This window comes from Psammomys obesus, unplaced genomic scaffold (genome assembly GCF_907164565.1).
Source record: "Psammomys obesus unplaced genomic scaffold, mPsaObe1.curated_primary_1811, whole genome shotgun sequence".
In the NCBI taxonomy this organism is placed as follows: Eukaryota; Metazoa; Chordata; class Mammalia; order Rodentia; family Muridae; genus Psammomys; species Psammomys obesus.
The window spans coordinates 20,648,632-20,672,267 of NW_026596069.1; the positions used below are offsets into that span (position 1 = coordinate 20,648,632).

Below are 23,636 nucleotides of genomic sequence, written 5' to 3' on the forward strand. Positions count from 1 at the left end.
TTGTCCCTACATTCTTAGTGTCTATCACACTAACTTGCAATCCTCCTGACTCAGCATATATGGATTTTGTTATTGTTGACACTTCATCAACACATCGATGCTCTTACCATTCATCAAGGAATGCAGCTCAGTATCATATCCAGTTTATTCTCAGATGACTAACTCCTTACCTAACCATGAAGAAGATACAAACTTCAAAAACGTACTAGCTTTTAAAAACACCCTTTTCCCCCCTAGAATTTGCTTGTATGGAGAAAAGCAACATACTGGGCAAGTTCCACAGTATAGTGTCAGGCTTATGTGGAATTGAGGAACTTAAAAAAAAAAGTCTTCCCATTAACCTGTGTTGGAAGACAACCTATGTTTGAAGGAAACCTGGCATTCTTGAAGATGAACATAGAAAGCCTCAGAGGTTGGTTCCAACCCACCGATTTCTTCTAAAATCTCAGTAAGGAAGTCTAATCAGCACAAAACTTGGGCTTTCGGTGCTCATCCTAAGTTGAGGTTGATGACTTCTTTGATTTTTTCCTCTCTGCTTCCTCCTTCTCTTTTTCTATTTCAGTTACCTGCCATTCAATTTCTTTGGCACTAAACATCTGAAAAGAGAAAACATTAAAAAAAAAAAAAAAACAACTTGCTGTTATACCAATACTTGAATATTTTCTATCTGTACTGTATAACTTCAGAAATGCAACAAAATGCCTCAATAAATACAAAATGATGTACTTGTCTAATGAGGTTGATCTCAGGCCTGTGACATCTGGCATCATTGCAGGGCAGGGCCTGAGACTTCCTTAGACATCCTGTTGCAACACGTAAATGCAAGGCTTAGTTCTGAGTAAAGACCTGAGTATTGAATCTCATCTCCTTCATCCTACTGCATGCTTCTTTTGCATAATCAGCTATTGCTATGATTAGAGTGTGGGAGGGCCCCACAGGTTATTTGGGGCATTTGGTGACAAGCTGGTGTTGCTGTTTTGAAAACCAGTGGAACCTTTGAAAGGCAAGCCTTAGTTTTACAGCTTGGTGCCACTTCTTGTCCTGTCTCTACTTCCTGTTCTAGGGTTAATGTGAGGAGGTGAGGGAGGAGTTCTAGCCTAGATTATGGGATGGAGGTAGAACTGACAGTGAGTGAATGTACCTGTGTGCACACCCCTGTGGAGAGCATGACAAGACAGTCCTTTCGAGAAGCTGACCCTGCAGGCACTTGATCTCAGGACTTCAGGGCTAAGAGAAATTATTTGTGTTTTAAGCCACCCAGTCTATGATTATTCTATTACGGCCTCCCCAATTAGGACAAGCTTACAGTGATGTTATAGTCACCAATTGAGGGGTAAATAGTAAGTTCTAGAAACATAGCATGAACAAGGCAAGGAGATTGAGCATGGCATGGCTGGTCCTTCATAAAAGAGTCAATGGGATAACCAACCGACTCACTGGGGTACGGGAGGAGAGCCTGACATGTTCCCTGAGAGCTGTTCAGCTCACTATTTGCATCTTCTGAACAGTCAGTGTCTTGCCTCACCTTCCATGTTGGTGGTTACTGCCTTCTTCCAGTGTATCCAAGATTTCTAGAGCTTGCTTATCATCCTTAACCTTTATGCAGTACCAAGCTTTCTTTCTTTTTTTCAAATTGTATTTTAAATAAGCCTTATTTTACTTGGGGCTGGGCAGATTTTTTCCCCTAAGCTTCCACCCAGCCCCCACCCTATGCCATCTCCTTTAATCATTCCTATCTGGGCTACTTCCCATCCATAATCCCAAAATACTTGCATATGTTTTCCTTCTGGGCCGTCCTCTCCACGCCATTCTCAGAGTTCTTCCTCCCGGCTCACGTGGCTCTTTTCCTAGCCCATTGAACTCTGCTTCTTCCTTCTGTCCTGCCTATCCCCGTCTCCCCCAAGCTTTCTTTCAATTTTGCTTCGCTAAAACTTATTTTTATTCGACCTTTAAAAACTGTTGACATTGCTCTAAAAAAATATTTTGTGCCTAATTTACTAATAGTGTTTTTTGGTGGTGGTAGTGTTTTTGTTTTGCAGGTCAGTCTCTCACTATGTAGACTTAACTGGCCTGGAACTCACTATGTAAACCAGGCTAGCCTTAAACTAACACAGCTTTGCCTGCCTCTGTGTTCTGAGTGCTGGGATTAAAACTATGCTTGCCCCACACTTCTTTGAGGTTTAAGGTCTTGCCATTGGCGATGGTTTGTCTAGAACTTGTGATCCACTGCTTTGGTCTCCCTACACAAGTGTAACAGGCATGTATCATGGTAGGCTACACAGTCATGCTTGGATGGAATAATTACTAGCCTCATTTGTATACAAGAAAACGGAAAACTATTGATGGGGGTGACTTGCTCAAGGTCAGCCTGTGAAACAAATTAATCTGCTAGAGTGTAGACTCAGGTCAGCACACCTCTGAATGTTAAATCCATAGATCTCTGCTCACTATGCAGCCTATCCTGAACTGTTACAGGGAACAGTACGGTAACTTTTCTTCCAGCCAATGTTGTAGTATCAAGGATATGCGCGTAACTTGTGTATGATGTCTACCCCAGCAGGCATGCAGCTGACGTAGCTACAGAAACAATCCTGATTTTTGTGGCTTCCGAATCCTTCTGCTGTTGGTGTATCTGTCCCTAAAGTCTTGTCAGAAAAGGTGAAAACTGAACCCACACCCATCTCCACAGCCTGTGTTCACAACCTGTTGTTTCTGTGAGGCTGTGCAGGCTGCACCAAGGTCCTGTGCCCATTCCTCCATTCCTCTTGTTTACTGGAACTTTGCTGCTGTCCTATCCTCTTGTCCCATCTGTTGGAAAAGTAGCACCACCACCACCACCCCCGCTATTGTTCTACACAGTATTAAATTTGGCACAAATTTCTTCTGAAGGAAATACTTTCCTTCAACCCAAAGGAAAACATATATAAGAATCAATCTTCTAAGCATATTTTAGTATAGTTGCCCATGTTTTGAGAGATTTCATACATTCTATACAGAGTTCTATTGGCAAATTAAAGCTAACTGTTCTACCTCAGGCACAACAGGAAACCACATAACAAATGTTCTTTAGCCACCAAGTCCCTTGGCATGATCTGACAAGCTGCTCTGAGTACAACTTACAATAGTTGAAGAAAGACATACCAGCAATGTTAGGGTTGTTACCAAGAACATGAAGACGTACGATAGTAGGGATTAAAATTAAGATGTGAAAAAGCCTCCAGGCATTTTCAAGTGAAATGCAGAGACAACTGATAAAAACCAGCACATAGGACCGAGGTATGTAGCTCAGCAGCCCAGCACTTACGGTGCATAAAGCCTTGGGTTAGATCCTCAGAACAAGGGGGAAAACTGCAGTAATCAGAAAGCATGGATGTTTTCTTGCGTAGCGGAGGTAACAAGAGTTACCTCTGTGGGTGGGCAGACTGTAAGAGTTCCTACTCACAGGTATGAATACCAAATGGGCGATCTGTACAGTGCTCTCATCAACCTCTAAGCTGTCACAAAGCCAGGAGTAAGCACCTGCTTGCAATAACCTGCAAGATTAGCAACTCTCAGCCCAAACAGAAATCAGCATGGTGCATGGGATGTAGCATGCTTGCAACAGCAATTCACAGGTACCGATAGCATTTTAACTTCTACCAAACTATGGTAGCCATATTTCCACTTTGGTCAGTATCTTACCTTCAGTGGCTCAGCTCTTCTTATTACAGCCAGTTCAATGTTCTTTCCACCAGATTGGACAACCTAGTGTAGAGCAAGGATATGTGAGGCTGGGGTACAGCTCAGTGGTAGAGTGTGCCTGACATGTATGCCTGGCATGTGTGCCTGGCATGTGTGTGCAGCCCTGGGGTTGGTTCTTCAACACTATGAGCAAACAACAATCTGAAAAATGTGTGTTTAATGAACAAAGTAGGGTAAAGAAACCAAAAACAGATCCTCAGAACACATCTTATAAGGTCACTTACTTCGAGCAAAGCTTTTATTGCTAGTTTGATAGCTTCACTGTCATTTGAAATAGCATCTTCTGTGTAATTCTTTTCTAGAAATTCCCGGACAGTTTTAGCACTCCGGCCTATTGCATTTGCCTAGAAAAATTAAAACATAATTATTAATACATATTGTTAGCATGTATGATCAGGCTTTTTGGGTTTACTTCAGTGTTGAATAATAGACTCACAAAGTGAAAACTTGACAAATATTTCAGGGACTTATTTGTTATAATGTGATTAATCCATCCTGGTAGGATCACTTTTCAAGTTTACTAATGCTTTGTCTTAGACAATGTTTTCTATGGTAACCTAATGGTAAGTTCCCAAGTTCTTTCTAACTAGAGAAGACTTAACAAGTTCAAACTCTAAAAACAAGGGCAGGAAAGCTGGTGTAAGTTTACAATAGAAAGTAAAAGGAGAGAGGAGAGGAAAAGGAGAGGGAGAAAGTAATGAATGAAGATGAGACATTAACCATTGATACTTATTATTAGAAAGATGAAGCAAGAAGATCTTGAGGCTGTCCTGGGCTACATACACAAGGTGGTGATCTCAGCTACATAATGAGACCCTTCCTCAGAAAATAACAAAATTATCAGTGAAACTGTGAAAAAAATGTATATTACTAGAACTAAGCACTGTTTTCTTAGAACTTAGGTTTAGCAGTCTCCTAACTACACATTATCTTTTATGATTCTCTAAACAAAAGGGCTTTTAATCCAACCACTATTTTAGTTATTCTTTATAAATGTTCATCAAATGATGGAAAGAAGCAAATGGGTTTTCCTGAATGCTACAGGTAGCATACAGGTAGCACTTCTTTTAATCTAGACCAAATATGCCAATCAGGAGAATTTATATAACCTAAGCACTTTATATAAACAGGTAATCTGCTGAATATCTTAGGTGAATTATCTTACTTAACCATGATGGAAATTTGATTGAACACAAATTCTTGGATGGACAAACAGAGAGGTAGAAGTTAAAATGAGGGCACTCAACTGTTCACATTTGGGTCCAGATAATTCTTTGTTGACCCCCCCTTCTGGATGTGGGGTCAGCCACTGGAGCTGGTTCCCTCCCAGAACCACACCCGTAACAAAAACTAACTCACTGGCCCCCAGAAGCCATCAACTGGCCACAGCTCCTCAGTCGGGGGTGAAGGATCATGAACTCTTCTTTTCCCCTAGAGCCCATGTTAGAACCTTGACTTGCTTATGACAGGAGTCTACCACAAAAGGCATCTGAAAGACTCTACCTAGCAGTGTTTCAAAGCAGACACTAAGACTCATAACCAAACCCTTGGCAGAGTGCAGGGAATCATATGAAAGAAGGGAAGTTAGTATGATATGGAAAGGATAGGAGCTCTACAAGGACCAAACATATCTGGGCACAGGGTCTTTTCTGAGACTGACACTCAACCAAGGACCATCTATGGATATAACCTAGAACTTCTGCTTGGATGTGGCCCATGGTAGCTCAGTAACCAAGTAGTTTTCCAAAGTAAGGGGAACACGGACTATTTCTAACAGGATCTCAAGGGCAGGCTGTTTGACACCCCCCCCCCCGGGGGAGGAGCAGTCTGTTAGGCCACAGAGGAGGTCTTTGCAGCCAGCCCTGAAGATACCTGATAAAACAGGGTCAGATGAAAGGGGAGGAGGTCCTCCCCTATCAGTGGACTTGGAAAGGGGCAGGGAGGAGACCAGGGAGGGAGTGTGGGGTTGGGGAGGGAATGAGGGAGCGGGATACAGCTGGGACACAGAGTTAACAAAATGTAACTAAAAAGAAAAAAATAATAAAAAAATAATAAAAAAAAGAAAAAAAAGAAATAAAGTAAAAATAAAAATATCAAAAAAAAAAAAAAAAAGAACCTTGACTTGATCTTGTACAGACTACTGCAGCTGCTGTTTACAAATGCAGCAGCCCTGTCACACCAACAGGACACTGTTTCACTCCAGTCCTCCTGACCTCTGTCTTTTACTATCTTTCTGCCTCTGAAATGTTTCCTGGGTCTTAGGGTATGCTCATTGGTAGCTGAGGACTCCTCAGACACTTATGCTCAGCACTATTATCAGCTGTGGGTTTCCATATTAATTACCATCCACTGCACAAATATCTGTGATAGAAACATTTAGCAAACATTACTTTTAAGTATACCTGAGTGCACATGCCTACAGAAGCCAAATGATCTGTCACCTGAGTGCAGGGAAATGAACTCCGATGCAAGGGCAGCATGCATCCTTACCCTGCAATGTAAATCCTTCTGCCTAGCATGGTTACTGAGGCTCATTGACTTGCTTATCATGATTTTTTAATTTAACTTTTATTAATTACACTTTATTCATATTGTATCCCCCCATAAGCCCCTCCCTCCTCCCCTCCCGATCCCACCCTCCCTCCCCTTTCTGCATGCATGCCACTCCCCAAGTCCACTGATAGGGAAGGTCCTCCTCTCCTTTCTGATCTTAGTCTATCAGTTCTCATCAGAAGTGGCTGCATTGTCATCTTCTGTGGCCTGGTAAGGCTGCTCCCCCCTCAGGGGGAGGTGATCAAAGAGCAGGCCAATCAGATTATGTCAGAGGCAGTCCCTCTTCCCATTGCTATGTAACTCATTTGGACACTGAACTGCCATGGGCTACATCTGTGCAGGGGTTCTAGGTTATCTCCATGAATAGTCCTTGGTTGGAGTATGAGTCTCTGGGAAGTTCCCTGTGTTCAAATTTTCTTGTTCTGTTGCTCTCCTTGTGGAGTTCCTATCCTCTCCAGCTCTTGCTATTTCCCATTTCTTACATAAAATTCCATTCACTCTGCCCGACAGTTGGCCATCAGGCTCAGTATCTGCTTTGATAGTCTGCATGGCAGAGGCTTTCAGAGGCCCTCTGTGGCAGGTTCCTAGGTTGTTTCCTGTTTTCTTCTTCTGGCTTTCAGAGGCCCTCTGTAGCAGGTTCCTAGGTTGTTTCCTGTTTTCTTCTTCTTCTGATGTCCATCCTCTTTGCCTTTCAGGATGGGGATTGAGCATTTTAGTTAGGGTCCTCTCTTTTGCTTAGTTTGTTTAGATGTACAGATTTTAGCGGGTTTATCCTATGTTGTATGTTTATATGAGTGAGTATATACCGTGTGTGTCTTTTTGCTTCTGGGACAACTCACTCAGGATGATCCTTTCCAGGTCCCACCATTTACCTACAAATTTCATGATTTCCTTATTTTTCATTGCTGAGTAATACTCCATTGTATAGATGTACCACAGTTTCTGCATCCATTCTTCAGTTGAGGGGCATCTGGGCTGTTTCCAGCTTCTGGCTATTACAAATAAAGCTGCTACAAACATGGTTGAGCAAATGTCCTTTTTGTGTACTTGAGCCTCTTTTGGATATATACCTAGGAGTGGTATGGTTGGATCTTGAGGAAGCGCTATTCCTAGTTGTCTGAGAAAGCGCCAGATTGATTTCCAGAGTGGTTGTACAAGTTTACATTCCCACCAGCAGTGGAGGAGGGTTCCCCTTTCTCCACAACCTCTCCAGCATGTGTTGTCCCTTGAGTTTTTCATCTTGGCCATTCTGATGGGTGTAAGGTGAAATCTCAGGGTTGTTTTGATTTGCATTTCCCTAATGGCTAATGAGGTTGAGCATTTCTTTTAAGTGCTTCTCTGCCATTCGATATTCCTCTACAGAGAATTCTCTCTTTAGCTCTGTTCCCCATTTTTTAAGTGGATTACTTGGTTTGCTGCTTTTCAGCTTCTTTAATTCTTTATATATACTGGATATGAGTCCTCTGTCAGATAAAGGGTTGGTGATGATTCTTTCCCAATCTGTAGGCAGTTGCTTTGTTTTGTTGACGGTGTCCTTTGCTTTACAGAAGCTTTTCAATTTCATGAGGTCCCATTTATTGATTGTTGCTCTTAGAGCCTGTGCTGTTGGTGTTTTGTTCAGGAAGTTTTCTCCTGTACCAATGAGTTCTAGGGTATTCCCCACTTTTTTTTCTAGCCGATTTAATGTATCTGTTTTATGTTGAGGTCTTTGATCCACTTGGACTTCAGTTTTGTGCAGGGTGATAAGTATGGATCTATTTTCACTTTTCTACATGTAGACATCCAGTTGGACCAGCACCATTTGTTAAAGATGCTATCTTTTTTCCATTGTATGGTTTTGGCCTCTTTGTCAAAAATCAGGTGTCCATAAGTGTGTGGGTTTATTTCTGGGTCTTCTGTTCGGTTCCATTGATCCACCATGATTCTGTTTCTATGCCAGTACCATGCAGTTTTTATAACTGTTGCTCTATAGTACAGCTTGAGATCAGGGATAGAGATACCTCCAATCAGGGATGGAGATACCTCCGTTTTTTTTTTTTTTTTTTTTTTTTTTTTTTTTTTTTTTTTTTTTTTTTGGTAACTCGTTGTTTTCCAGAGGAGAAGTATATAGTAGTTTATCAGAAAAACTCCCTTGGTCCTGAAAGTCTCACAAACTCATCTCACAGGGACTCACCCTGCCACACACTGGTCTCAGAGACTCTCTGAAATGGAAATAACACTCCTCACTCTTGCTTTTATTTTTCCCCGCATCAAAAGCTAGTACCATGTGGGCCACCCTGCCAAGTGCAACTGCCAACTTGAGATGGACCCTCGGCAGTCGCTTTTGTATGCCAACGCCTTTTTCTGATGCAAGTTGGAAGCTTAGCTGAGGCCACCCTTCCCTTTGTTCCAGTATAGAACAGGCCTCTCCTTAGGTATGCTAATCACTGTAATAATTTCAACCTCTGTTTCAGCACATGCCTTCCTGCAACATTAAACTTTCTAGTACTTATCTAATCTCTGTATTTTGAATTTCCTTCTGCACAAGGGAAATCAGTAATAATCATGCTACAGATTTAATGTTCTGCAGTATTCAAATTTCCTCCACCAAGGAAATTAGTCCAATATGTTTTAATTTAGCTTCAAGTAAGTTCTGAGGGCATGGGCAGAGGGCAATCAGATTCTTTGCAAATTATCTCAAAAAATGGCTTTGCATTAGTTACTTTTAGTTGCTGTAATTATATCCCAGGACCACAAGCAATTTATAAAACAGAGTTAATCTGGGATTATGGTTTCAGAGATTCAGTATGTCATGGAGGGAAGTATAGAAGCAACCAGCAGGCAGAAGAGCAGAAGCAAGAAGCTAAGAGCTCACATCTCACAAGCACAGTGCAGACTGGGATAAGTCTACGAAATCTCAAAGCCCATCCCCAGTGACAAACTTCCTCCAGCAAGGCCATACCTCCTGAAACTCCAAAGGCAGTGTGTGGGGACATGACAGCCAGCCTTAACCTGATGGCCCTGACTGCCTATCCCTGTTGATTAGTGACACTTCTTCCAGAGTGTTCAGACCGATGTAATAATTTACACATAACTGCCCCTGTGATAGCTAAAGAAACTTAATATGGTACCAGGCATCCCTTAAAGGCCTTTGACCTTTTGCCCTGGAATGCCTATGAGCTCTTAGTGGCCTGCAGGTAAAATAAAGAATAGGATATTGGTGTTCCTGCTGTGTGATAATTAACTACTTGCTTTCTGCTTTTGCAAACTTACTTTTATCACAGTGGGACTGCAATGAAATGGTCTTTTTATTACTATACAATGGGAAAGTGAAAACAATTGATAGGAGGAAAGCAAGTCTCTTGCCCAGCTCTGGATTCCATAGATAACTGTAATATACACCTTTAATATCCATCTTTATTAACTCTTCATTTAGTGCCCTTCAGCAGGGCATGCTGTCTGGCTCTAAGGCTGTCATCTTTCTGCTAGTAATAAGAATAAATTCATTTGCCAGGCATGTGTTTAATCCCAGCACTGGGGAGGCAGAGGCAGGCAGATCTCTGTGAGTTTGAGGCCAGCCTGGTCTACAGAGCGAGTTCTAGGACAACCAAGGTTACACAGAGAAACACTGTCTTGAAAAATAATAAAAAATAAACAAATTCATTTAATACAAAATTGAATTGAGTCTAAGTCTCTGGTCTTTCCCAGTGGATTCAAATGCTACAACAGTATCATCAACTGAGAATCAATTATTCAAAGAGGCAAGCCAGTGAAAGGCAATTTATTCAAACCACGATATTTTACTCCCTGATGGCCATAAGCTCAAGGCCATATCATAATGCAAAATGCATTTATAAGGTCCAACTCAAAAGTCCTCATAGTCTTTAATAATCCCAGTAGTAACTGAAAACTCCAAAAGTCTCTTCTTTTGAAAACTTCAAAGTCCCTTCTTGAGTCAAACTCTTAATTTAAACCCCCTATACAATTAAAAAAAAAATACTTCCAAAATGCAACAGCATAGAATATACATTTCTGTTCCAAAAGGAAAAATTGGGTATGGTGATGAAATACTGGATCAAAAGAACATGGGAGCCCAGCAAAGCAAAACAACAAATCCTATAGCTCCATTTCTGGGTGCCTGGGACTTTAGTTTCAAAGGACGTATATGTCTCAGTCCTCCATCTTTGCTGCCTGCACCTCTCTCTTCTCCTCTTCCTCTTTTTCTCTCTCTCTCTCAGGCTAGTTCCACTCCTTATATGCAATGCAATTGTCCTTAGCATGTGTCTCATATCTCTGACATCTCTAATATCTTGGGGTCTCTGTTAAGGGACAGCTGACTCCATTTTTTTCCTAGTTAAACAATATTACAATTTTATTTATTGTTTCTTACGTTTTTTTTTCCTCTCTAACCATGTCCTCAGGTATATGTCATCTTGTTTTTTTGACTGTGATTCATGTAGAGGAATTTTAATCCAGCAAGGAATCACATCCAAAGACCTTCTAGGTCTGTGTAATCTAGTTGGCATGACACATCTTTAATCTTCTGGCTGTACATGTTCTACTACACAATTTTAATCCTGAACAGTAAAGGTAAAACTAGTTTGTAGAAGGAAGCAGCCATATTTGAAATTGAGGGGCAAAGTGATGAATCAGAGAAAGATTTGACAGAATGTGTCACAGATAGGATACGCCCAACTCTCATGAGAACAGACAGGAAAGAGAAGCTACTTAAGGGTAGCACAGTAGAGTGGAGATGGTAGAGTATGGTACAGTGGAGAGAGAGTGGAAAAGACAGTACATTAGAGAAAGGAGTAGAGTTGAGCACAGCAGAGAGTTCAGTAGAGAAGACAGTATAGAAAAACTGAGGACAGAACAGTACAGTGCAAGCAGTTCAATCAGTTCAGTGCAGTGGAGTTGAGTTGAAGTCAGTCAATTAGCAGTCAGTGTGGAGTCAGGTGAGTAGAGTTGAGTTTGGTACAGCTTGGGTCAGTTTGTGCAGTCAGTACAGTGTAATTCAGTTTGTGGAGTTCAGAGGCAGTTTTTCCAAGGAGAGCAGTAATTCAGTGAGAAGCTTAAAGAAGGCAGATTGAATCAATCAGCTTGGAGAAGAGTTTGAGCCAGACCAGCTGAGTTGAACCAGTCAGCAAGGATTCATAATAAGTTAGAAAGGGTGAGCTTATTTATCAGTAAGACTCTGAGATGACAATTAAAACAGGAAAATAAAAGTTACTTTTACAGAGACAAGTAATAAATTGTTTCCATTGTTTCATGGTATATTACAGGGACTATCTAACCACAAACCCATAACATGTACTTTTCCCATAATCACAAAAACAACTGCAAAATTCCATTTTTGTAACCACTTGCTCCCTTGCCATAAAGAAGCTTTTATAGCAAGTCTGGGCTGCTTCATTCTCTTATACATGAGGAGACTTTGAGTTTGGCTAGCCCATAAAAATAAAAATTTTACCTTGAAACACCTTGGTTTTAGCCCCTTTGTTTGCTTTCTTTTGTGTTGGTTTTGGCACTGTAACAGTCTCCACTGAAATCCACGCTTCACTTTTACAGCTTCATTTAACGGCCTTTCACAGTCATTTCATCTCTCAGACTCTCCTTGTCACATGTTACCTAATCTCAGTGGCTCTCTGAAATCACGAAGGTAGGATCCACGGCCTCCTCAGTCTTGGATAGTCCTTACTGCATAACCTTATCTCTAAGGTTAGCAACACAGCAAGTTCTGCTGCCAGCTTAAAGAAGACCCTAGCCTCCCCTGAAACACATCTTTAGCAGCTTTCTGTGTATTTTGTATTTCTTTCTGTCCCATTTGCTACTTTTCATTGTAGACCTGTACAAGCATTATCAACAATAGATTTACTATAATGCAGTCTTCAAATTTCCTCCACCAAAGAATAAGTCTATTACCTTTTAATTTAGCTTTGGTTAAGTTCTCGAGACAAGGAAGACAGCCAGATTATTTGCCAAAATACCACAAGAATGGCCCTGAGTATCTTTTCTTGAGGCAATTTGATCCCAGAAAGGACCAACTTCAGCTGACATGTGCAAAATCTAGTTGAAGAATCAATTAATCTTCCAAAGTAAAACCTGAATGTGTTTGATTTACAGTTGCTATTGCTGCAATGAAACACCATAACCAAAAAGTGAGTTGGGGAGGAAAGGGTTTATTTGGATTATACTTCCACATTACAGTTCATCACCAAATGAAGTCAGGACAGGGGAGGATCCTGGAGGCAGGAACTGATGCAGACACCACGGAAGATTGCTGCTTACTGGCTTGCTCCTCATGGCTTGTTCAGCCTGCTTTCTTAAAGAACCCAGGACCACCAACCCAGGGTGGCATCATCTACTATGGGCTGGGCCCTCTCCCATTAATCACTAAGAAAATGCCCTACAGGCTTGCCTGCATCCTGATCTCATAAAGATAATTTCTTAATTGAGTCTTCCTCTGCTCTGACGACTCTAGTTTGTGTAAAGCTGACATGAAACTAGCCAGCACAGTGTTCTCCTATGATAAGACAAAGAGAGGTGGCATTCTGGCTGCAGAACATGAAGAAATCAATCTCAAATCAACTGGGCATCATTCTCTCTGCTTTGTGTTCATAGTGCTAGAAGCATATCAGTGATCTTACCAAACTGGACCCTGCATGCTCCAATTCTTACCTGCCAGGAAAAATGTACCTACATGTGCAACAGTGTCATGATCATTATGGGATAACTGACTACTTTCTGATCTAGAATTCTTCACAGGAGGGACTCAAGTCTGGTGCCATAATCCTGATCAAAAGCTCATGGCTAGGAAGCCAAACCCTAAGGTAAACCCTGCTATTATTATTTTGCTAAATGGTCAAACTGCCAAACTGCCTTCTAAATATCTTTATACCCATTGACCTCAGCTATTCTCAAACTCTGTCAGAGAAGCATCTTTGTGCAGTGGGCAGGAGTCAATGGAGAGATTCAGAAGTGGTCAAAGTGCTCAGCCCTAAACAGGACATCTATATTCACCCCACTACCACCAAGGCTCAGAGAACATCATAGAAGATGAGGCAAATGAATAGAAGAGCCATAGGCGAGAAAGGCTGCTGGGAAATGCTGGCTTTTGGACATGACCAAGCTAGTGCAAAACTGCCAGAGGCTATGGTTACTTACACAAGATAACGACAGCCAAAGTACCAGAAAAGGTGGGGGTGGATATTCTCCAGGCCCCTCCCTCTACTAAGAAGCAACTAGCAGCAAATAGCTGGTGGAAGAAGAATCATTACTGAGGGTGTGGCCACTGCTAGGTTGCCCATGCTGCAGTGCTTGGCCCCATGGTCGCGCACTTTAGTTAGACTTAGGTGATTAACAAACAAACAAACACACATGTTGTCTGGAGGTTGGCAAGTGGAGGAGACATAAGGTAAGGGAGAAGGGAAATGAGGGGGCTAGATACAATCACATTTCATTGTAAATATTTATGAAAGACTGAAATGTGTAGGAATAAGAAACTTTATTTGTAATACCTAAAATTAGTAATAATGTCTATAAATTTTGAAATATATAGAACAGAAAACAAGATAAGCCCAGTGTTTTTATCATGATGATTTAGATGTTTCTACTAAATTCACTTCAGAAGCCATTCAGGGTCTGATAAGATGAGTCAGCAAGGATTTATGAAAATGTTTGTGGAGTAAATCTGGAGAGCTGAGTTCTGGCTCCAAAATCCACATCAAGTTGGAAAAGTCCGCCTCCTCACCTTCATGTGAGCACTGTGGCATGCATGGGCTCACACACGCATATGCATGCACACACCAACAATGGCTTGGAGAGGGCGCTCAGCAGTTAAGACCTCTTTTTGGCCTTGCAGCACAGAACCAATGTGGTGGCTCACAACCATTCCTAAATCCAGTTCTAGGAGACCTGAAACTTCCTTGTGGCCTTCACGGAAACCAGGCCTGCACGTGGCACAAATAAATGCATGGAGACAAAGTATTCATAAACATAAAAAGGTAAATATTGTTTAATATAAGAAACCTTTTTAGTCCCAAGGTTTTGTCTTTAAGGAATCAGCTTGTAAAGTAATTTCTGTAGACAATCAGAGTTTAGAGGGGGAAGAGGCAAGATAAAGTGGCTTTAAATTAAAGCAGCTTGTAGGGAATAATTAACTGTAAAGTTAACCACACTTAAAATAGCTACAGTGCTTTTTAAAAGACCTGAAGGTATTTCTTTAGAGAAATGCCTCCCCCAAATACTTGGAACTCATTATACCCATTAACATCAAAAGAAAAACACTTGAAAAAAATTTTAATCTTAAAGACATAACATAGTATTTTATTTCTCCATTTTAAGCATTACGGCCAATGTTGAAGAGAGCAGAACACATCCCCAAATCATGAGTACTGTTAGTGATGGGGCCTTAGACGATAGAAATGATAGGATAATCTTTTCACTGAAAACCAGTCACCCATGCCAGTGTTCATGCTCCACTCATTAATGTTTATCAGTGTTCCCTGTCAGCTAATTTTAATGCTTTAAAATGGAACTCTTTTTTTTTTTCTTTCAAGACAGGGTTTCTTTGTGTATAACCTTGGTTGTACTGGACTCACTTTGTAGACAAGGCTAGCTTCAAAATCACAGAGATCCACCTTCCTCTGCCTCCCAAAATGCTGGGATTACAAATGTGTGCCATCATGCCTGGCTAAAATGCAAATCTTAAAGAAATAAACAGCAAGCAAAAAAAATCTTTCAATATAAAGTTTGAGAGGTAATGACAAGAGTGTACTAAAAAATTTATGAGTCATAACATAAAGAAAAGACAGATATTTATAAGCATAAATCATTTCTTAGGTACACATTTAGGTACCTACACTTTAGAACTGCTCACATATTCAATTTCTATGATTAAATGTTCAAAATATTATTTTAAAAATCAGTTAAACAGGATTACAGTATTAATAACCTGAAGGCCATATTTTCATCATAAAATGTATCAGTGCTTACCATAAAACAAATCTGGAATGCTCAGGTCACAAACTTTCTCTAAGTACATTTTTGTGTAAAAGAGGAAATAATTAGAAAAAATTATTTTTTAAAAATAAGAATTGAAATAAAAAATTTAAAGAGAATTGATAAGGTTCAAAAGTTCAAGAGCATACTTCCAGCTGAGATTCCAGTTGACAACGGTATGTACCTTCCTTCTTTCTTCATTAACGTAATTCATGCCCTTCTGTTATGTAGGGTCCCAGCCCCTTGCACTAGTATTCCAATAATGTAAGACATGGACAACAATCCCTGATTAAAGTTCAATGGGACATGGGGAGACAGACAATAAACAAGGAAATACTATATAAAAAAGCCTGCTGGTAGAAAATGGAAAATAAACCAGGAAGAGAAGGACACTGGGAATGGGCTGTAGTAGCAGAAAGGCTGGTTAGGAAGGGAGTGATCCAAAGAAAGGATGTAGCTAAGTGGACATCTCTGAGAATAAAGCTCAAAGCAGAGAAAAAAAATGTGGGAAAAGATAAGACAAAAACTCTGAGGAAGAAACGTGCTGTCATAGAAGAAGAGAAAATGCCAGTATGGCTGAGCCAGGAGAGCAAGATTGGGGGGACTGCTAAGGAGACTCAGATAAAAGGGCCTGGATAAGAGCTTTGGAATCTATTGGGAGTTACAGGGATTCAGGAGGAGATTTTGAATAGATCTGACTTAGCTTTTATCAGAATCATCCTGTTGACAATAAAACCACATACCCAAGCACAGAGATTGTGTGCTTTGTAAACAAAGCTAACCCACTTACCATCGGTCCTCCTTAGGTTCATTTATTCCTGCTAGAGATGAGCAGTTTACACTCCTAAACATCACTGAGCACATCAAGGCACTTGTGTGTGTTATGTCTACTGGGATTCACCAAATTATCGTTGAAGGAGATAATGCTCCAGGGTCCTGGGATGGTTGTTCTTGTCACTCTGACTGCATTAATGAACTGCAGGAGATACTTGTAGGGCACACGCTGCTGTGAGAATGAGGGCATTTCCAGACACAGCCAGATAGGAGCCTCTGACATGATGAATGATTTATCCCACGAATGACTTCAACATTTGAGAGACTACTAGGGTGTGGTAGAGCTGTGGAAGGCAGAGCCTAGTAGGAAAGGTTGGTTATACCGGCTATCTTTGGGGACACATCTTTTCCTGCCCCAGCCTATTAGGAAACAGGCTCTGGCTGCCAGACTCGAATAGATTCATTTCTGTAATCCTGTGAGGTTGGAGGTCAAAGGCAATCCATGCAAATATTTTGTTCCTATGTCACGTGTGAGTAATGTTTCTGACTCGGGACATCTTAAATCTTTTACCATAAAATAGCAGCAAACTAATTTACATCATATGTACATACTATGGTATAAAATCAAGCCCAAACCCAATAATTAGAAATAAACATAGGCTGGTCAGTGGTGACGCACACCTTTAATCCCAGTAGTCAGGCAGCAGAGGCAGGCGGATCTCTTGAGTTTGAGGCCAACATGGTCTATAAAGTGAGTTCCAGGAGAGCCAGGGCTACACAGAGAAACCCTATCTTGAAACCATAAAAAAAGAAAGAAAAAAAAAAAAAGGAAGGAAGGAAGCAAGCAAGCAAGCTAGCAAAAACAAAACAAAACAAAAACAAAAAACCCAAAACAAACAAACAAAAAACCAAAAAAAAAAAAAAGCAACAACAACAACAACAACAAAAAAAACAAAAGAAAGAAAACAAAACACTGGGTCAATGTGAAAAAACTTAATTCATTTAAAAATAACATCCATTATGTTTGTTGCATTAGCCTTTTTGGTCTACTATTACACAATACCACCAACTTAGGTGGCTTAAGGAACAAACATTTTTCTCAAAGTTCTCGAGGCTTGAATTATAAACTGCTTTCAGACAAGTGTTTTGGGTTTTTTGTTTTTTTTTTTTAACAATATCCTTACATAGCTCCCTACTCTACCCCACCTCAGCTTTGGAAAATACAATTTTAAATAAAAACATGCACTTATATTAACTCACTAGAATTTGAGTTTTGTTCACCAGAATTCCAAAGTTGAAGTCCTATCCTTTCAATGTGTCTAGTTTTGAAGCTAGGATGGCTGGTGAGCTAATTACGGTTAGATAAGATTTTTAAAGTGGGATGTAAACTTTTGTGTCCTCCGAGATGAGACACCTCAGCAGCTTCTCTATGTGAACATGCCAACAGGGCTAGAGACCTATCCCAGGGCCCCACCTCTCTGAAGAGCCAAGGCAGTTAAGGACTGAGAGAGGCAGAATTGGTCCTCCCAGGCTTGAGACCCTGGTTGTTGTTCAAGACAAAACATATACATACAACAACAATGAATGGACTCAGCAATTGTGTGTGTGTATATATATATACACATACATATGTAATGAACAACTATATTCACACAAACACACACATATACATATATGTGTAACAAGAATAAAGAGTAAGAGGTCATAAATTTGAGGAGCAGAGGTAGGAAGAAGGTATTAGAGGGAGAAGAGGAAAGAGGGAAAATGATGTAATTATACTTACTTAAAAATAAAATATTTGCCTGTAATCCCAGCACTCAGGGAAGCAGAGGCAAGAGGATCTCTGTGAGTTCAAGGCCAGCCTGGTCTACAAAGGGAGTCCAGGACAGCCAAGGATACACAGAGATATGCTGTCTCGAAAAAAATTTTTTAAAGTAAAATTCAGGAGCAGAGAGATGCCTCAGCAGTTAAGAGTACTCTGTGCTGTTCCCGAGGACCTGGGTTTCATTCCAGCACCCACATGGCAACAGAACAACCACCTGTGGTCCAGCTCCAAAGGATGTGACGCCATCTCCTGGAGTCAGACATGCACACAGTATACAGAGGTGCACAGACATGAAAGCAAAACACCCATGCACATAAAAAATACATCTTAACAGAAAAGTTGAATGCACACACATGCACAAACACACACGCTTGCACACACAAAGGCAGAATGTCTATGTGTTGTTTTGAAATACTATTAATTTAGTTGAGTTATAGCTTCATTCAAGTGTTAAGAAATTAATGTCCTTCTCAGTGAAGTGTTCCTGTTTCACTCAGGGTAATTGTTTTTTTAAGTCACTTGCAGGTTGGAATCTGGAACCTCGAGAGGAAACTTTTTAAACTGTTTTCACTAAGGACTCTTGGCTATGGTAGTGCATGCCTCCAACCCCAGCAGTCAGGAAGCTGAGACGTGAGTTCTACATGAACTACAGAAAGAGCCTGTCCAAAAACGTCAAGGAAGGTGGCAGTATTCTGAAACAAGAGTACCTGATACAGAAAAGCAGTTCCACACATTATATAAAGATTACTGCTAAACATTAACACATCATACGACTCCCCTAGAAGAGAGGACATGGGGGTTAGAAGAGACAGCTCAGCAGTTAAAAGTGCACTCACATGGTGGCTTACACCATTCTAGAGGATCTGACTCCCCTTTGCGGCTTCTGAGAGCACTGGGAATGCCCTGGTGCACAGACATACATGCAGACAAAACATGCACACACATGAAAATAAATACATATTTTAAAAGACTAGTGGATAAATTAAATATTTCACTTGGAAATCAGACTCAGAAAGACAAATATTAACTTAAGTAGAAACAGGTAAGAAACAGGGAGGGTCATTTAGAAGAACAAATATGAATGGGGTCCAATGATATGTACATATGAAAATGCTAATAGAACTCAAACTTCAATGTGTTTTTTGTTCATCTGTTTTGGGTTTATGTAACCCTGGCTGCCCGTGAACGCCTACCATTTCTCTGGCCCTAGCTTCTTTTTTTTTCTTTATTATTATTATTATTATTAATTACACTTTATTCATTTTGTATCCCCCCATAAGCCCCTCCCTCCTCCCCTTCCGTAGCTTCTTAAAAGCTGGGATTACAGGCATGCACCACTAGGACTGGCTTAAACCCAGGCATTTCCCTATTCTAAGCCACCATTCTGAAGAGTTAAATTACTACAATCTATAGTCTGTGTCACCATCAATATTTTAATGTAACATAATTCTGTCATGTCTCTGAAAGCAATAAACCATTTGCATTTATTGTAGTTTTGCAATAAATTAATGCATTTATCTGACAACTTAAATGACAAATGAATAAACTCAAACTCATTACTCACTTTCCAAGCATGGTAAGTACCAGAGGGATCAGTCTGATACAATCTTGGGATACCATCATCATCAAATCCTACAATTAAGGCTGAAATACCAAAAGGTCTTCGACCATTGCTCTGGGTGTATTTCTAAAAAATAAAATTTATTTTTACTGTAACACTGTCATAGTTACAATCTTACTCTATTGCTGTGAAGAGACATCATGACAAAGACAATTCTTATAAAAGAAAGCAATGAATTGAAGGCTTGCTTACAGTTTCAAAGGCTTAGTCCGTTAGCATTGAGGCAGACCTGAGTAGTGCTGGAGAAGTAGCTAAGAGCTACATCCTGATCTGAAAGCAGAGAAGGGGTGGGAGAGTAGAGAGGGGAAAGAAGAGAGAGAGGAGAGAGAGACAGAGAGAAAGAGACTGGGCCTGGTGTGGACTTTGGAAACCTCAAAACCTAACCCCTGGTGACAAACCTCTTCCAATAAGGCCACACCTCTTAATTGCTCTAATACTTTCAAATAGGATCGCTCTCAGGCGACCAGGCATTCAAATATAAGAGCCTATGGAGGCCATTCTTACTCAAACTACCGCAAACATTATCAAATAAAATTTTAGTAACTAAATCATTGCCATCAAAATTATCTACTCTTCTGATTATTTTTTTAAAAAAATATTTTCAGTACTTTTAATTATGTGTATGTGTGTGTCATCATAGGGGTATGCACATGTGAGTGGAGGGATCTTGGAGCCCAGAGGCATAGGCTCCCCTGGAGCTAGAGTTACAGGTTGTTATGAGCTGCTAGGACCCTAACTCCCAATCTCTGGAAGAGCAGTCAGTGCTCTTACCCACTGAGCCAGCTCTGCACATCCTTCTTTTCTGTTTTTGTTGTATACATTTTTAGTGTTTCTTGACTGCTGTTTGTTCATGACCTTTTAAAGAAGTCATGGATATAATCGATAAAATATAATCATAAATTTGCTTACATGTCTTGGTTTTCTTAAAAGAGCCCTACTCAACTTTTATTATTTCCCTTGTTTTTTCAACACAGGGTTTCTCTGTGTAGCCTTTGCTGTCCTAGACTTGCTTTGAAGACCAGGCTGGTCTCGAGATCCCACTGCCTCTGCCTCCCCGAGTGCTGGAATTACAGGCGTGTGCAACCATGAATTTTATTTTTATTTATTTTTTTCTCATTTTTATTTCCCAATTTTTTAATTAAAATTGTAGATTGCCATACAAACTAATGTGGCATTTTCATACATGTGTGACATCAACTTTGGTCTAAGTCATTCCTTTCCTCTACAGTGCTCCTACTTCCTTACCCTCCTTTTACTGGGTGCCTTCCTTTCCTCTTCTACTTTCATGACAAATGGATTTCATTCTTCAGCCCATCCAATATGTATGTGTAGTAATTTGAATAAAAATGGTCCCCATAGGCTCATATATTTGAATGCCTTAGTCATCAGGGAATGGCACTATTTGAGGATGTTTGGGAGGTGTCACCTTGTTAGAGGAAGTGTGTCACTGGGGTGAAAGTTGGGGAATTCAAATGCTTAAGTCATACTCTGGATGTGGCCCTCTCAGCATCTTCTGCAGCTCTGTGTGGGGCTGCATGTCTCCACGCTTCCCACCATGATGACAATGTAAGCCAGCCCCCATTAAATGCTTTCTTTTATAAGAGTTGCCATGGCCATGGAGACTCTTCTCAGCAATAGAACCATGACTAAGATAGCATGCAATCTTCCTGAGCAGAAGAGAACTGGGCATTTCTGTCGCTCGTCAGGGAAGCTGGGTTAACAAGCTGTGCTTTGGAAGCACACCATTGTTTGCCTGAGGGACACTGCAGTTACTGTTAGGGAATACTCCTACTTGATATGTATCAATACCAAATATGCCCTGCTCACTGTACTTTGTGTCATCTCCTTCAGTCCCAAGAAAAGGGATCTTTTGTTTCTCCTGAAGAAAAGCACATGTTTCCCTCCAGACAATGGAACACTGAAACCAACTACATTTCTTATTACCTTTGTGACTTGGAACTTCCTGGATTTGTGCTCCACAGAGTGAGTGGCATTCTCACTGAGACGGGTCTATGAAGAGGCAGCCCTGACGGAAAGCTAAGGACTGAATACATAGGTAAGACCTCGGGGTGGGTGTGGCTCTGTATACTTCTGAGCTTTGAGACAACTGTTTAGTGGTTTTCTTTAAGTCTTATCTACATATGGGATCTATTCTCTCAGTTTTCAAGTTTATTATACTACATATTTTACAAGCAAAGTTTGATTTTGAGTGCAAACAAGTAAGCTGTGAACATAAAGACCTCTTTTAAAATAGGAGTTATAGTTAATTCCTCTGTACGGTTTAATATTCTAGTTTGCTCCAAGGTATGAAGTAGATGCATTCACATATTATTTTAGAAGAAAGGCCTTTTTATTTTACTTGTTTAATCTTTTCATTTTAGTTAAAAGGTAATATGAGCAAGTTAAATATGTAAGGTATACATGAGCTATCTCTGGCCCAGAGGCCAGGGCTGACTTAGAACTGATTGCCACTGTCTTAGAACTGTGTTTCTATAGTCTATTCACAAGGCCTTGATTTCTCTAGAAGAGACCTAAAAACCACACTTAAGAACCTTGTATGTGAGCTGTTCTGTGTCTTGATTTTTGGTAGATTCCTTTTTAACAACAGGGAAAATTAAAACAAAATACAAAAGTAACAATACAAAAATTTTGGAATTCCTTCTAAAATGAAGTAACAAGCTTTTAAAAACCAAAAAAGCTATTTGATATATGTCATTCATCTCAAAACGTTAGTACTTGGATTTTCAAAGCGTCCATAGAAAAACCCTCCACGTAGAACCAGGGTATCTTTCCTGCAACAGTAGCTAACGGTGCAAGCCAGCAATGAGGGTGGCGTGCTAAAACTCACGCTCGTGTAAGGAGATGCAAGGAAAACAAACTGAATACTTTCTTAAAGGCAGCAAGAGGGAGAGAAGCCAGGATTTAATCTTAAAAGTTACAGCTTTTACAGACTACTCTTTCGAAACTGCTCATTAACAGAGGGCTGGCTGAAGAAAATAGGTCTGCATCCACAGAGCGCTCTAACCACAAAGAAACACCAAATTCTGTCTTTGTAGGATAATGAAAGGAACTGGAAACAATCATATCAAGTGAATTATTCCAGTCTCAAAGAGACAAAAGTATATATTTTCTTGTATTTTGGTTTCTATATTGTATATAGACACATAAAATCATGCATGTACAAATGACATGAAAGTAGCAGTGAAACTGCAGAGGAAGCGAAGGCATTAGCAGGAGGAGGGTGAGAAAAGGAAGGGTGGGGATAGGATTGACGTGGGGGAATTCGCTCAGTATATAGCATATACTCACATGAATGTCCTTAAATTCAGAAACAGATTTGAAAAAAGGCATGTAGGCCTGGTAAGGAGGCTCAGTGGGTAAGGCGCTTGCTGACAAGCCTGACCTGAGCTTTGTCACCAGGACCCACTTGCTGGAAGAGAACCACTCCTGCAGACTGTCCTCCGTCCTTGTATTGTGATACATGTCACTGCACCCGGAATAGTATAATTACAAATATTTTTAAAGAGAACAGAAATTGACACAAATCTGTACAGGGAGCATCCTGTTCAAGGAGGTTAGGTGATAAAAGCAAAAACAACAATGTTCCTGTTGAAGGACAATTTGCACAAGTAGAAATGAAAAGAGCGAATCAGCGTGGGAAAATTCCATCTCACTAATTGTAAAACACAAATTAAAGCAACTATTACATTACACAATACTCATTTACAAAAGAAAGAAAAATGGAAAACTCAGCATTGATGAGTCCTCTGGGATAGTTAGTTGCACAATAAAAATGGGTTCACTCTTTCTAGACAGCAGTCTGGCACATATAACAAGAGCCTTAAAATCAATTATAACCTTCAATCTAGTAACCCCTTACTTAAAACCTAATTTAATAATATGTTTTAAAAAGAAAAACAAGCCATGGGCAAACCAGAATAATGTTATGGGGGGAGAAGAAGGAGAAGGAGAAGAAGAAGGAGAAAAAGGAAAGGAAGAAGAGGAAGAGGAAGAAGAAGAAGAGGAGGAAGAGGAAGAAGAGGAAGAAGAGGAAGAAGAAGAGGAGGAGGAGGAAGAGGAAGAGGAAGAGGAAGAGGAAGAAGAAGAAGAAGAAGAAGAAGAAGAAGAAGAAGAAGAAGAAGA

The 23,636-nt window shown here is 40.3% G+C and overlaps 1 protein-coding gene across 1 annotated transcript in view; it reads right to left on the reverse strand.

Annotated features, from left to right (window-relative positions):
• Positions 1 to 494: 494 nt before the first annotated feature.
• Positions 495 to 23,636, reverse strand: part of Psma8 (proteasome 20S subunit alpha 8) — a 37,420-nt gene continuing 14,278 nt past the window's right edge. The window contains exons 4-7 of the mRNA XM_055625723.1: positions 19,437 to 19,559; positions 3,966 to 4,085; positions 3,682 to 3,744; positions 495 to 596 (exon numbers count right to left, since the gene is read on the reverse strand). Of these exons, the coding sequence (XP_055481698.1) occupies positions 495 to 596; positions 3,682 to 3,744; positions 3,966 to 4,085; positions 19,437 to 19,559 (408 nt within the window). The remainder of the gene's footprint in view (positions 597 to 3,681; positions 3,745 to 3,965; positions 4,086 to 19,436; positions 19,560 to 23,636) is intronic.